The sequence below is a fragment of the Melanostigma gelatinosum genome, assembly GCF_949748355.1.
Source record: "Melanostigma gelatinosum genome assembly, chromosome: 12".
Classification (NCBI taxonomy): domain Eukaryota; kingdom Metazoa; phylum Chordata; class Actinopteri; order Perciformes; family Zoarcidae; genus Melanostigma; species Melanostigma gelatinosum.
Window position 1 is genome coordinate 9,393,517 of NC_136645.1, and position 14,692 is coordinate 9,408,208.

General features: G+C 42.1%; 1 protein-coding gene across 2 annotated transcripts in view; it reads right to left on the reverse strand.

Annotated features, from left to right (window-relative positions):
• Nucleotides 1-889: 889 nt before the first annotated feature.
• The window catches only part of LOC306786102 (SH3 and PX domain-containing protein 2A-like), a 44,943-nt gene continuing 31,140 nt past the window's right edge, over nt 890-14,692 (reverse strand). Inside the window, exons 8-14 of one of the 2 annotated variants that reach the window (XM_079280744.1) lie at nt 10,326-10,439; nt 7,801-7,884; nt 5,518-5,635; nt 5,084-5,412; nt 4,914-4,963; nt 4,061-4,180; nt 890-3,864 (exon numbers count right to left, since the gene is read on the reverse strand). In XM_079280744.1, coding sequence (XP_079136870.1) covers nt 1,936-3,864; nt 4,061-4,180; nt 4,914-4,963; nt 5,084-5,412; nt 5,518-5,635; nt 7,801-7,884; nt 10,326-10,439 — 2,744 coding nt within the window. In that variant the 3' untranslated portion in view covers nt 890-1,935. The remainder of the gene's footprint in view (nt 3,865-4,060; nt 4,181-4,913; nt 4,964-5,083; nt 5,413-5,517; nt 5,636-7,800; nt 7,885-10,325; nt 10,440-14,692) is intronic. The other variant, XM_079280745.1, reaches the window with a different exon arrangement.

Genomic DNA, 14,692 nt, shown 5'->3' on the forward strand with positions numbered 1-14,692 from the left:
CTTGGGTCCGGACGGTTACATGTTGGCTCGATCCTTCTTCAGAGCACGTTTTGGGTGCAACACCTGCTAACTGACAGCGTAACAGCTGCTGTCAATCAAACCCGGACACGCCCCTCCGGTAGAGGTGCATTTCTGATATTTCCGCAAAGACCTTTTGAATTACTAGCAATACATGTGAAAACACGCTGACTTTATTTTTAAATACATAAAGGGTTCACTAAATGTGACTTCAATTGGATTGAAAAAGATAAGTTTCTGCCATTCTTTCCCCCCTGATATGCATATCCCTTTTCTGTTTTTTATCAAATAATAGAAAATACAGAGATAATATATGGCTCACTACTAACTGAAATACAAATACTATTTTGGGGGTATTTTTTGCCTTTTATTTTTGATAAGCCAAATGGGGGGTTATTCCATATTGGGTCCTCAGCTTGGACTTCAACTGGGGACATTGTGATTAGTCAATTATACTACCTGGACAGTTAATTGAATTGAGTTAACTGTGTAGATTTGTTGTAATGTGCATGAATGTGTGTATGCTTTTAATGTGATTTCTACACGTAAGGGATAAAACCTCCAGCATTTACAACTAGTGGTTCAAAAGCAACCCTAACATTATTCATTTGACTGTATGAAAAGGAAATGTGACCATGTCCCTTTTTATATCATCAATATTATGAAGTAACATCCGGCTTATGATCCATTCATAGGACTATTCTTGGACATGAGGGTGGTGTTGATGAAGGGGCACTTGAGTTCATGTGACATTGCTGTGGGAGTACATGTCAGAAAAGGTTGGGAAACACTGTACTAGAGGACCAAATGTGTGGGCAAACATTAACTGTGAGGGATGAATAGTTAAAAAAAAGAAAGTACTAATGATTGTTCAAAAGTGCATTTATTGAATTCATTCTTTTGGCACTTCAGTTATCATCACTGGTCACACAGTTAACATAAAACAAAAGTGAGCATCTGCTGCAGCTGAAGAGTAATGTCAAATTTACTGCCCAGCAGAAATTCAAACTGTTATCATTATTAATAGAGCAGTTCTTAGAAATGTTTAAGCGGTTGTGAAATTGTTTTTATCAGTAAATTCACAATAATAATAAAATAAGTAATAATATGATTTTTCAGAAATGAATAAATAATTTTTTCACTGACGTTAAGTTTGAATTTGGGACGACTAGCCCCTCAAATGAAACTCAAAAATCTTTTTACGGGAAGATCACAAGCAATTGTTTTTTACATTGAAGTGTAGGAAATAACTGTGATAATCAGAGATGCTCACAAATTTTTTCGTTAGGACAATATTACAAAATTAAATGGATAATATATATCACATAACGGTGACGTACAGGATGAAGAGATATTGAAAGAACATGCAAACAGAGAGCACCATGGTGAGACTACCACAAAGCAGCTTCGGCAACAACTGAGATTCTCTTTACGGAAAAGAGGAGAAAAAGGCTTAACTTCAACAGCTCAAGGCATCGTCGGTATAATGAATCATTTCAAACATGCAATAAGCTTTAAATGCTTAAAAAGTTTTTTAAAAATTACATTATAAACTTACAGAGAAAGGTTCAAGGAGTGGACACAAAATTATATCTTAGTTCAAGTTAAAGGTAACATTTGAAGAATATCATTAAAGCATTCTTCTTCTCGCTGGTGTTCTCTTTGGCTGCGTCACTAAGTCTCACTATATTGCTCCTAATGCGACGTCTCTGGCACCGTTTCATGTGGACTCATTTTACCAGATGTCTCACTTCATTTCAAAGTCACAATTTGATCTGGCTGCTCGTTTTGGCAAAGGTACCGGGTAAGATTTCCATCCTTACTTAATGTCTTTGGGTTAGCCTTTTTCACAAAATAAATCTGTTGACGTAATCTTTACGCGCATGTTCAGAGTTCTGCCCGCTCCACACGTGAATGTTAGTGCTTTTTATCGAGGTAATTTGAGGGAACCCATCCTTTTCTTGGTTTGCCATTGTCCAGAATCTTGCAGTACCACCATCCATTGGGGTTTCTGTCCAGGACCTCCAGACTCGTCCCCTCGGGAAATCCCATGGTCTCCTCGTCACCATGATAATCTGCTATAGAGACATACACCTCTCTGAGGTTGTTATGAATGATGTGGGGCTTGGGTTTGACTGTGGATACAGGGAGGGCATTCTTCTGAGAGCTGAGGCCAAGGGATTCTGAGCTACCGGTACCGGATATGTTCCTGTTGGGTAGTCCTATGTTGTTTGGCGGCAGGCTGCGTGGCACAGTGCCGAAGGAGGCGTTGCGGCGCACTGTGGGGCTGGCGCGAGGATGGTCCGTTGAGTTGAGGGACTCGTTTCTCCTTAAAGAGCCAACAGGGCTGGGACCGTCCCTGATCGGGGCTGAGATGAAGACGGACTGAGGTCTCACAACCTGCTGCTGTTTGGTGCTGTTCTGCTTTCGTGAACCAAACAAGCCGATGGGTTTGGAGAGGCCACCTGGAGGCTTGGAGGGGATGGGTGGAGTGACCTTCTTTAGGTTTTGGTTGATGTTGTTCAACGCCTGCACCCTTTGTTCATTCTTCTCCAGGCTGTTGGACTTGCTGAGGCTTCCAGGTTTAGTCGGGGTGCCATCAGATTCAGACCCTGCCATGTCATCTTGTTGTCTGACAGGCTCCAGGAAGTAAGTCGGAGCCCAACCCTCTGTGTCTCCCCAGCGGATATACCACCAGCCACTCTCCTGCTTCTCCAGCACTTCCACCTCCACACCAGCGGGGAAGCTGAGCTCAGACTCTTGGAGTTTCTCATAGGGATCTGTGGTTCGATACAGGCTGCTGCCTTCCAGGTCAGAGTCTCCCCGACTGCCTTTAGAATAGATGGAGGAGAGATCCGACGTGCTCTGAGAAGAGAAGGAGTCTTCTGAGGAGATGACTGAAGCCGTCTCAGAGTCCTCACCTTTAGTTTTGGTGCCGTTCTTCAGCTGTCCTGTTGGCCGCAGCTGTCTTCTTAATGTGCTGATGTCCATCTTCTCTGCACTGGATGCCTTGGCAAGTTGTGGTTTAGGCCTCACCACTGGCTTTGGTTTAGAGCAGGACTTGATGGAACAGGATGCCTTGCTTTCCTCTTGGTCTTTCTTACTTCTGGACAGATCTGGAGTGGACTCAGTGGAGGCAGATTTAGGACTGGATGTCTCCTCAGCTTTGGTTGAAAATGGGCTCCCATTCAAGTCCACCTTGAGCTTGTTACCTGCAGGTCTCCACCCACCTGATGTCGGGTTTGCAGTCTTGCCAGTTTCTGACAAGACACTTGTCTTGGAGGAATTTGAGTCCCTGCTGCACTGCCGCTCTGGCGTCTCCCTGAAGGGCCGGAAGCCTTCATTCTCATAGATACACTCTCCCTCCGCCTCCGCCTCCCCTTCTGCCTCGTGGCCATCCTCAAATGACTCACACATCTTGAAGGAGGCACTGTGGAGCGACGAAGCTGGAGAAGGCTTTGAGAACTGGTGGGATCCCTTCTCGGAGGAAGCGTCCTCATTTTTAACATCCACCAAGGAACCTTCTCCCCTCAGAAACTCAAACTCAGACTCCATGTCCAGATCACCAATGGCAGGAACATCATATTCTGGCTCTTCATACACAGGCCTTCCAGGAGACACAGGGGACTCTGGAGCTTCAGACCCAGGGCTGCTGGGAGGTGCAGTCTCCACTGAGTCTTGTTTTTTGACAGGCGGAGCTGGAGGCGGAACCTTTGGGCGGCAAAGAGTGCTGGTTCTACGATTCAGGTTGGGCTTTTTACGTTTGTCAATGTAGGAGCAGGGAGCCCAGCCCTCCTTCTCTCCTATGTGGACGTACCACCAACCACCAGAGTTCTTCTCAATGACCTAAAATACATTTTCAAAAAAGATTTTAGTCTTTATATGATGTCATTTTTAAACACTGTAATTCAAATTTCTCTTGGAGAAGATAGAGTTGTTATTGAGCTTAGATAAATAAATTGATATAGCAAGAGATTAATAGTTGGTACCCAAATTTTTAAAAATGTTGTGACTGAAGTTTACCTTGAAAAAGAGTGCTTACCTCTGCTTTCTGTCCGCCATTGAAAGTGATACCATCAGATATACAGGACTGGAAATCTGCAATGGTATAATACTCGGCTTCCACTGTAGGGGGCTCTGGTGGAGAGGGCAACTGAAATCCCTGAGCACAAAAGGAATTGGCATTGTTAGAAGTACTGTCAGTGGTGGAAGGTAACTCAAGAGTACTCAAGTTGAGTCCAGTTCTAAGATACTTGATCTGTATTTGAGTCCATTTCATGCTGTAATTAATTGATCTACATTTTCAGACTTCAGATTTTACATTAAAAATATCAGATTCAGACCAGTCTCCAGCCTTGTTGACTCGTGGCCCCTTACAAACAAAAACACCAGTGTCTGATCGGGGCCCCTTATGATGTTTCAGATGTCGGTAGTTATGAACCGTTAGCCTTTCCGCCAAAGACAGATCTGATCAGACAAATCATTTTTTCAAATAACATTTTATAGTTCTACCCTATTAATCATCTCACAACCCCACAGATTTAACTCGTGAGAGGGGGCCAGACCCCTAGGTTGGGAAACACAGGATTAAAATACTTAACTTTACACAAAATGGTCAAAACTAGCTTCATCTCGACCAAATACTGCAGTAAAATCCTTCGTAGACACTGATGCATGATCAACAATCTAATAATGCCGTGTATGAATGTCACAGGAGCCAATTTACCCTACGTATTTTCTTTTTTCAAAAACACTTCTAATGAATTACGATTATGAATGTAGAGAATCTGGATACTTTTTCTTCCACTGTTTACTGTTTATTATTTGTAGAAAGGAAAAGCTACATGTATCTAAATTAATCGGAGAAATGGAGGGCTAAAAGATCACGCTCTTACCAGGGTTGCATCTCTTCGAGGAGGAGGTTTTTGCCTGAGAACCGGGGAACCTGTGAAACGACAACAGAGACAAAAAAAATTCAAATTGAGTAATTAGAAATCTGCTGTTACAGATTGACAGGAATTCAAGTTATGACAGAAATTCAAACAATCATAACGATTTGACGAACCAATTTCCACCCGATGAGGGGCGATGCGGGCTATTGCCGGCGAGGAAGGCTCTGCTTTACTTTTTCCATCCTGTGGACTATTAACAGGGCTGGAGTCCGCACATGGGATCGGCAGGCTGATCTCCTTCTTGGCCACTTGGGGGCTCTCTGGGACTCCTTCAATCTGAACGTCTTTCTCACTCAAGGCTTTCTTGTTCAGCAGGTTACTGATCTCCATGATGTTTCCGATGATCTCCACAGGTCCTGTCACCGTCTTCTTGCGGGGAGAGAGATCATCCTTCATCTTCTTCAGGTAAGAGGCTGGAGCCCAGCCCTCTTTATCTTGGTACCTGTAAAGTAAGTTACACGAGAAACTGATCTTTAAAAAAAAAAAAAAAACGTCTTTTTGAAATGATAGATGTAAAAATGTCTGAAAAGAGTGAGCATCGCCTGACCTGATAAACCACCAGCCTTCCAAGTTCTTCTGAATCACCTCCACTGTTACTCCTTTCTCGAAAGCAATTTCATCCTTGCCCTGACTGGTGTAGGGCTGCACTGTTAGGTACTTCTCTTCTGCCAAAGCAAGAGCGGAAAATGACAACAAAGCTAAGATTTTGAGAGCTGTGAAAACAAAGTAATCCGTGGAAAAGAAAAGTGAAGATTCTAAAAATCCTGTCTGTAGACTTTGTATGTTGATATGATCATACTGCAGTAATGACAGATAAGGGTTCGCAAATATACAGTAAGATAGATTATCTTGTGATTCATTGGCACCAACTTTGCAATGCGATACTGAAAGAGGGGTGTATCTTTTTCTACATTACAGACTGGAACTGTTCTGCTTACTGGCAGTTGGTTCCGCTGCCAGATGTGCGAGTGCATGTGCTGTGTGTGTTTAAATGTTTTTTGGCACATGAGATTTGTCTATAATTTGTTTTATGAAACAGACGACTCTATAATGCAGCGAAGAACTACATAACCTAAATGATTCTTGTATTTAGAAAAAAATATTTACCACCGTCGCAGTATGTATTTCTCTGAAGATTGTTTATTTGTTTATTTATTGTTTATTTTTAACAATTATTGAATTGTTTTACATTCATAATTCAACAATCGTAACGTGTGGCCGACCATGAACTGCAACGTCCACCTTATCTCCCCCTCATTTCCTGTAATCCCTCTACCATAACCTGTCACATAACACCCATAGAGATGAACTAGTACTAGTGCACAGTCCTCAAAATGTCATAAAATGTCATCGTATCAACCATCTCAACATAATTATCTTGTATTCATTAAGGGTATTGACCATGGGGAACTACAGCTCTTGGCCCAGCTAGCGACCTAGATGTGTCCTTGGCCTTGTGACGGCAAGCGCCTCCAAACTCAGCACATAATAGAGAGCAGAGGCTTCATGCTGATTTATGCATTCCCATGAGGCCAAGGGGCAGAGCAAAGACATCGTTTCCTGTCATTATAGAAATTCCTTTGAAGATACAGACAGCACTGGGAGAAGAGGTGTGTTCAAAAAGGAGAAGGCCACGTTAAAAAAAGCGCTATATATGCCGTCCTCCCAGTTGGTGAACAGGAAGCAACATTCTGGTGACAAATGATTCCATTTTCCTTTTCTCCACCCGTTTCCTAAGTTGTGTCGGAGCTGAATGGGTGTGGGATTGTAACAAACTGGAGTAGGCACCACGGGAAAGGATATTTATGTACGCTTTATTTTCCTTTTGCCTGGTTCTTCCGGCCTCGTTGTGTCGGGGCTGGTGAACCATTTTCCTCTCACCAACCTCCTTCAAACAATATCCAGCAGAGCAATGAAGGGAAACTCTGAATCAGATGTTATGTTAACCACAACATGCATCGCCTGGATCAGTGTTATAAATGATTCTTGTGGAGTCAGCAAAATATCTCTTTCCCCCCCCCCCCTTTTTTTTTAAAAGGACAAAGCAGGATTTCAGTCCTAGGGTGGAAACAACTCTCTCTCTCCACTCTAGAGAGCAGCATCCAGTGCCAAGCGTTAAGTTTGGAATGAACTCAATAGCTTATCCTCACTCAGCAATCCAAATGTATTTCCAGTGAAAAAAAAGCACCTTGAGCATGATAAGAAGAACATGTGCCAGTCTGTGATTGACAATGTCTTGCTAGAAATAAGTGAGAGATTAAAAAGGGTCTTTGTTTATCTGTCAACATTGGTTGCTATCTGCACCACAGCACGATAAATATCTGTTTTTGCGACACCTTTTTAGAACATGCATTCATTAAAAAAAACAACGTACACACTTCATTTGCTCATAAAAAAGCAAAATATGGCTCTAAAATGCAGCATAAGGCATTCCAGAGTCTATTACGCAACTGCTTTCAGATGAGGGGGTCGGTTTTTTTCTGTGATTCTGAGAAGATTGGTTTTCGGCACACAGTGTTTAATTATAACAAAAATGCTTACATGGAGCAATTTTGTAACATTTGAGCTTAGCATCAATAATTGGTGTGTATAAAGTTGATGATTTCACCTTTGCTTTCCAAGCTCATTTCATATTAAAGTCAGTTAGTGGTTAGTTCGAGGTAGATTGTGGCTCATGATCAATGCATTTGATGGAAGACAACACAGAGGGAAAGACTGAACAGAAATGTGCATGAGGAGAGGGAGGAGATGGCCCGTGTGATAAGAGACAATAAGTAAGACAATAACACAAGGAAGAGAGGGAGGTGATGCAGCATCTGTCTCAAATCACCTCGGCTCTGCTGCCGGCTGATGACACCCCCCAACGTCCATCTCCGGTCCAGCCTCTTCAGATGAGCCTTATGCCGCTTAGTAACTGACAGACACACGTGGTGACCAGACGACAACAAACAAACACGGGAGACATGAAGAGCGAGCACAAATGTTACGCAAAGACACAAATGACATGGATCCAACAAGAAGAGACCCCATTATTAGCTACATGGAGGAGATGAAAACAACACGGCAAAGCAAAACACAGACAGTTTTGAGTGGATGGATGGAGGTTACAGAGGAAGTGTTAAACCCAAGACATCTTCTCTGTGGATTGTAATTAGGATGTTGTTAGGTTCTCCCGTCCTGTTGTGTTGGAGCATCTGGGGCACACATTGCGGCTGCAAGAATGTCAACCAATTAATAGAGCAGCTGCTTGGAGCTGTGTGCCTAAGAAGGTTTAAATTTCCCCGATACAGTTGAAGATGGGTAGGATTTCTGCAAACCGCGAGATCTTGTGTCGTATGCCCAAAATAACAACTATACAGCAGAGAATTACGCAATGCTCCCTCTGTGTGTTGTAATCACAGCTTCTCTGTGCTTTGTTTATGGAGCCGATCCGGCCACACATGCTCTAAATTTGGAATTAAACACCTTTAAATTCTCTTAATGATAATATCAGACAGAATCACAGATAATTTAAGTTAGATCCTTCTAGGCAGGTGTTGATGTGAAAAAACCCAAAAGTCAAATTTAAAGGAATAGTTCGTGGAAAATGTTCGCTTTCAGAAATTGTTTTTGACTACTCCCACAAATAAATATGTCATATCTCACTTGTTTAATTCTTTAATTTAAAAATGGCAATTTACCATTTTATTGGTAAATTGTCGTTCTTTATGCTCGGCTAAACTGCCCGGCTTCTTGCATTAGCTTCATATTTACCACACAGACAGAGTGGTATCAAAAAAACATGTTTCCCAGAATGTCTAACTATTCCTTCAGGCAATACGTTTATTTTTGTGTAAAATTTGACCAAAACAAGGAGGAGGATGTGTATTCACTTCCATCAGTGCATAAAGTCTCATCTCATGCTGTCTGAGCTTTTAACATGTCTATTTTTTAGCTTCGTGAAAGAACCATCATGAATTCCAATGAGAGTTTTTTTGGGCTTTTAGAAACTTTTTTTTCTGTGACACCGTGGTGGCACAGACTGCTGAAGACCACAGGACTGAAAGAGATGCTTTATGAGTTTCACGCCATTCCCATGACTGAATAGACACATAAACACTAATTACACTAACAGATTGTCCTTCCCGAAACCCCCTGGCAGCAAACTCCAGCTATCTCTGACAGGCGGATAGGAGTGTTGGGTGTAGACGTTTGCATTTGTGTCTGGTCATACATTTGCGCTATGCATACATGTTGAAATCTTCTGTTGATACATCTGTATTCAAAATGGGGAGAAAAGGACATTTAAGCATATTGTGAAACAGTTTAGCCTCATGTATTCTCTCTCTCTCCCTTCATCCTTGAGTCATAATATATACAACACCAAGGGGATCCTGGGTCCCATTGTTACAGCAATTGTACAGAAAAATATGTCTTGGACAGAGTGCTGGAAAAATCTTGATGTTTGTTTGCGAGTGTAATTTGCAACTTAATTATTTCCGTGCCTCCAGTTTGTTGGGTTCTCTCTGACATAAGGCTGCATAAATCCTTACAAACAAGCTGCAGTTGCTGCACTACCTGTCAGGACTATCAAAGTCGGAGTATGTGACACTTATTGAGCTTTATTGGTCTGAGATTAAAATGTTGTCTTTCCTAATATTGAATGTCAATGAAACAATGGCTTGATAACCCTATCTGACAGGGCAATCATGATGATTGCACAATTGGACGCCGTCCTCACATGTGCATTTTATTCTAGCAAACCAAACTCTACATAGGTGTGTTTCTTATCAGGGTTTTGGATCCCTCTCTGACTCCAGTAAGCTCACGAAACACTCATCTACTGCTCTGTAACTTATCTGCATTCCACAATGATAAGCAGACACAGCATGAAATAGCATAACTCGTGTCTTGAGCTTGTTTTAAATTACAAGAACCATAATTCAAAAAGCATGAGTTGTGAAATATTCTCATGTTGTTTTCCTTACTGCTGATAGAAACACGCGCTTCTTTCACGAGCTCACTCCACGGAGGTCAAATCGCTGAATATTGCACTGAATGCATTCTGTACAGTACATCACTTCAGTGGTTGTGGGTCGAGTCTCTCCTGGAACTCCTCCCTGCTGCAAGGCCTGAATCTACACTCTGTTCAAGCGTGCTTATGATGGCAGGCAAACAGAGAGAGGTGTCCACACTAGTCCGGCGTCAGCGTAGGCCGGCGGCGGTGAAGCAGGGGGCGAATTTGCTCCATTTTGTCCCAGATGAAAGGAGGATTGAGGGCAGAGGTGGTGTGTGCGTGGGTTTGTAACAGAGTGTGTGAGGTTGTGTTTGTGTGTGTGTGGTCGGGAAGTGGCAGGAGACTTTGCAGTGACTTACCTTCCCCAGCTTTCGAGGCGCCCACCTCCAAGTCATCCCGTGTGCCACTGTGGGAGTTGAGATAGGTGGCAGGGACCCAGCCCTGCTCCTCTGCAGTGCTGACGAACCACCAACCTGTGGAAACATACACAGGCTGAAAATCACCAGGACTATGTAGAGTGTACCGATGTAAAGTGGTGCACAGTGTGTGCACTGCACGTCATACAATCCACAACATAGCAAGATAAGATTTGTTGAAATTTGTTGCAGATGAACTTGGGCCTGAGATAGGATTTGTTTTCGTCATTGGGCCCTGATTTGACAGAATCTATAACGATGATGAAGGCCAAGAACATCAGAGGGAACACCGGCTGGCTGTAGCTCGACTCGTGACGAGGACTTCGTCAACCTGCGTTTCATCAGGATCGGTCATGATTTCAGTGGGCAGGTCATTTTTAAAGTGCCAAAATATCCATTTGCAATGTCGCAGCTAATTTGACTTGGTTCCTCCGAGTATGACGGCATTGCTCTGACAACTTCTTTATGACAAAATGCCTAAGCTGGAAAGGTGTACATACATGGTACACTTCATGTATCTGATCCCAATAAAGTGAGTGGGGTAAAGCGATCCATTGTGTTCGATAAGGTGTGCTTTATAGGACCTTGTGGGAAATGCAAAGTACATATGAACACTAATCAGAACATTTTAACTTGTGCTAAATCAGTTCAACAAAAAGTCACCCCACATATGTGGCGGACAAAGCTGGCACAAAAACTGTCCTGCAGGCCGGGTATGCCGCACATATGCTATTTGTTGTGGTAACGGGAATACAATATGGCTGACAGCTGTCTGGACAGCCCATAAAGAGGATAGGGGTGTTCCATCACACTTTCACAGCTGGTCCAAACATCCAGTGTACATTTTCCTACAGAAATGGTGAGTAATGAGGCAATTCAGTTGCACACAAAAAGAAGCAGAGTGTAGTATGATGCACAGGAACAGAAAGAAGACGTGTTACTTAGTTAATGATGTGGCAAAGGATGAGATGAAAATATGGAAATAACATCAACAAGATGTAGATAGCTATATTAGGATGTCATGATTCATCTGCATTTAATGTCCTTCATAATGAGATAGTTTGCAATTAAAGGCTGCTGTGATGAGAATAGGTTATTACTGGTGTTTGAGGTGTACAGGAAAGTGCACAGTGTTTCATTCCGTTATGTTGAATCTGCTTCCAGTGGAGAAACTATTTTGTTTCGGTGAGAGAGATTTTGAAAAATTACAAAAAGCCCTCCTGGATCATGGCATCTTATCTTTAAGCAAAAACTAAATAAGGGTGGAGATACACACCTCCAACTCTGAACAATTCCTCAGCCTGCTGTTATATTCAAAGGCATTGCGGCTTTCACTTCAATTTATTCATTTCTGCCAGAATGCTCTTGGGATTTGGTATCAGGTTCCTTTGTCAGGCAGTTTTACACTGTATTGGTTTAAAAAAAACAACTATTAATTGTGAAATGTTGGCAATCTCAAATTCTGAGGAACAACACAACTGAATTTGTTCACTAAATGCGTCTGGCAAGTAGAAGCATTGGAGATATCCTGCTGAACGGATCAAATGACGTTGTCAGCGGCGGAAATAAAGAAATTCATTCCAGGCCTTTTTGTAACTGCAGATGCAATCTCTGTGATTCATATGACGAATGAATTATTCAATTGATGAACTACACAACAGCGTTGCATAGAGTTAGGGTGGGTCCACAGAGGAGGTTGCTGTTTAGTGCCTGGCTCTGAGCAACATGCTGGCTACGGCTCAGGTACGTAACAAGCCATGTAATGCGCTCAGGCTTTGCACCAAAGCTGGGGCTTGAACAAAACCTCATGCCAATAAATCAGACAGAAACAAAATGGTGTCTACAATATTCAGGACTGAACATACAGACTTTGTTTCCCCACAGCGGAGCTGTGAAAAGATTCAAGTATTGTTCAGCATTTATTACACTGATAAATAAGTTAATTATACCAACATTTTACTTTATAGCTCAGTCAGTCAGTGAAAACATTTAGTCCTGTTTTAATGACCGAAAGGGCAACATCGACCACATTAATGGTACATTAAATTAAACTGTCCATTTTAAAAGAAAGGTCAGCTTGGCAGGAGTAAAAAGACCAGAGTCAGCACAATAAAGAAAAAACCTTACAGTTGCAAATTGCCATTTTCACACTGACATGCCTGCTTGGGAAAAATGTAAGTCTCACCTCAGCATACCGACACTGTAAGGTGTAAGCAAACATAAGAAATAGTCGTACGCACTTGTGTGATGTACTTTAATTGAGAACACTTCACTGTAAGTCAGAAAATACATACGCAGCAAAGACTCACTGCCACTTTAAAGAGGCCTATGTAAATATACACTTGCCTGTGTTTTTCAGCCATCCTCCCATATGGCAGGTGCTTAGGCTGAGTTCACTGAACCTCAAAAGAAGCAATAAAAGTACTTTCAAAACACACACATTACGCAAGTGCCGATTTCCTGGCCATTGCAGGTTTATATCAGGCAGGTTGTAATTATGTAAAATGTGGAAAGAAACGCTTCTGAAGAAGAAGCTGCTTCATGTCTTTCATCACATGCATTCATTCACAGAGTGACTGCAACTGAATCCTGCACAGAACCTGCTCCATAAACTGATGTATACCGGCAACACAAAATAGATTATGTGTCGGCCTCCAGCTTTCAAATCAAGCCCATCTATATTTGACGTGGTAATAATTTGTACATTCTTCATGACGGAACAAAACTTAAACTGAGTTCAATACAAAAAAACCCTGCTGTTTTCTGGGTGTCTTGTTGCCAAAACAGTCAATTTTCTGAAGGTGAAAAAGTGAAAAGTAAAGACACTGAGGTGAATGAATGAAGTTTTGGCTGCTGAAAGGCGAAGGAGCAGATAATGGAAATAAGATCAGCAGAAGAACGTGTTCAGATGTGGGAGGGAAGAAGTTGAAGGAAGAATACCTTATGTCTGGAATATGTGTGTTGGTGTGTGTTTGGACGAGTACAAAGAGAAAGAGAGAGAGAGAGAGAGAGAGAGAGAGAGAGAGAGAGAGAGAGAGAGAGAGAGAGAGCAGATACATTACAAAGCTACACCTGTATATCTGTGCTCTCTTCATCATCTCTTGCTGTTTTTTGATCGGTCTATATCACAACCTGCTTTTCTCAATGTCTGCCTGCTTCGCCGGTCCGCATTAGGACAAGTCTAACACTTGGAAAGCTGCAGCAGACGTTAACCGCAAAGGAAAAAAAGAGCACAGCCAAATGCTGACTGGCAATACACTTTGCTAAACATTATTCAATATTAACATTATAGCTACTTAGTCAACATCCTAAGTGAATCAAAAAAGCTTATTTTTTTTAAACGTTTGAGTTTAGTTGTGTAACCCCCACGATTGTGGGGTTAGTGGTTGCATAAGACAACAGCTAAACCCACAACCCTCGGCCGGAGATGTCACATAACACCATTACACCGTAGGATCATGACTGCAGACGTCAAACTTAAATGTTACAGACACAGAAACCAAACGGTGTGTGTCTTGACAACACTGTTGAATTATGAAATCATGAAACAATGGGAGGTATTAAACAGCGCTGAGGGCAAGATGAAACTAAGTGTATCCCTCCGTAGCCTGCTGTGAGCTGCACAACTCTGGTCGTATCAAGTTAAGTGCCTGCTCGATTCCAACATTTCTGTAATAAAAAAGGAGTAGATGTAGATGTCAGCATAATTTATATCCAGATTTGAGAAAAATGCTCATTTACAAGCACCAGCACCTCTGAAGCTCATGTTATATCTTGTAACTTCTCTGATGGTAGCCTAGAAACTGGTCCTAGCAAAGAAATAGCTCGGCACATACAACTTTAAAATAGCAAATTTCCATTTTTACACTTTGGTAGTGGTGCAGATGAAACAAATAAGTTATAACATGTTCATTTGTGAGCTTTAGAGGTGTATCTTGTTACCGTTGGACAGAGCCAGGCGAGCTGTTTCCTACTGTTTCCAGTCTTTGTGCTAAGCTAAGCTAACCAACTGCTGGCCGTAGCTTCATATGTAAGAGCGGTATCAACCTTCTCATCTAACGCTCCTCCAGAAAGAGAATAGGCTAATTTCCAAAACTATCATTCTGTAGAATACAGAATATAGAGATAGATATTTCTCCAGTGAGAAAGTAAGACTTTTATGGCGTTGTCCTCATAGTCTCACTTAACTTGAACTTGTATTCTAGTCCTGCAAGTGCAGATACAGTGGACAGACATACAGTGAGAGAGAGAGCAGCATTTCTGTATCAGTATCTCTCAAACAGTATCAGCCATCTGCAAACTCTATCAAC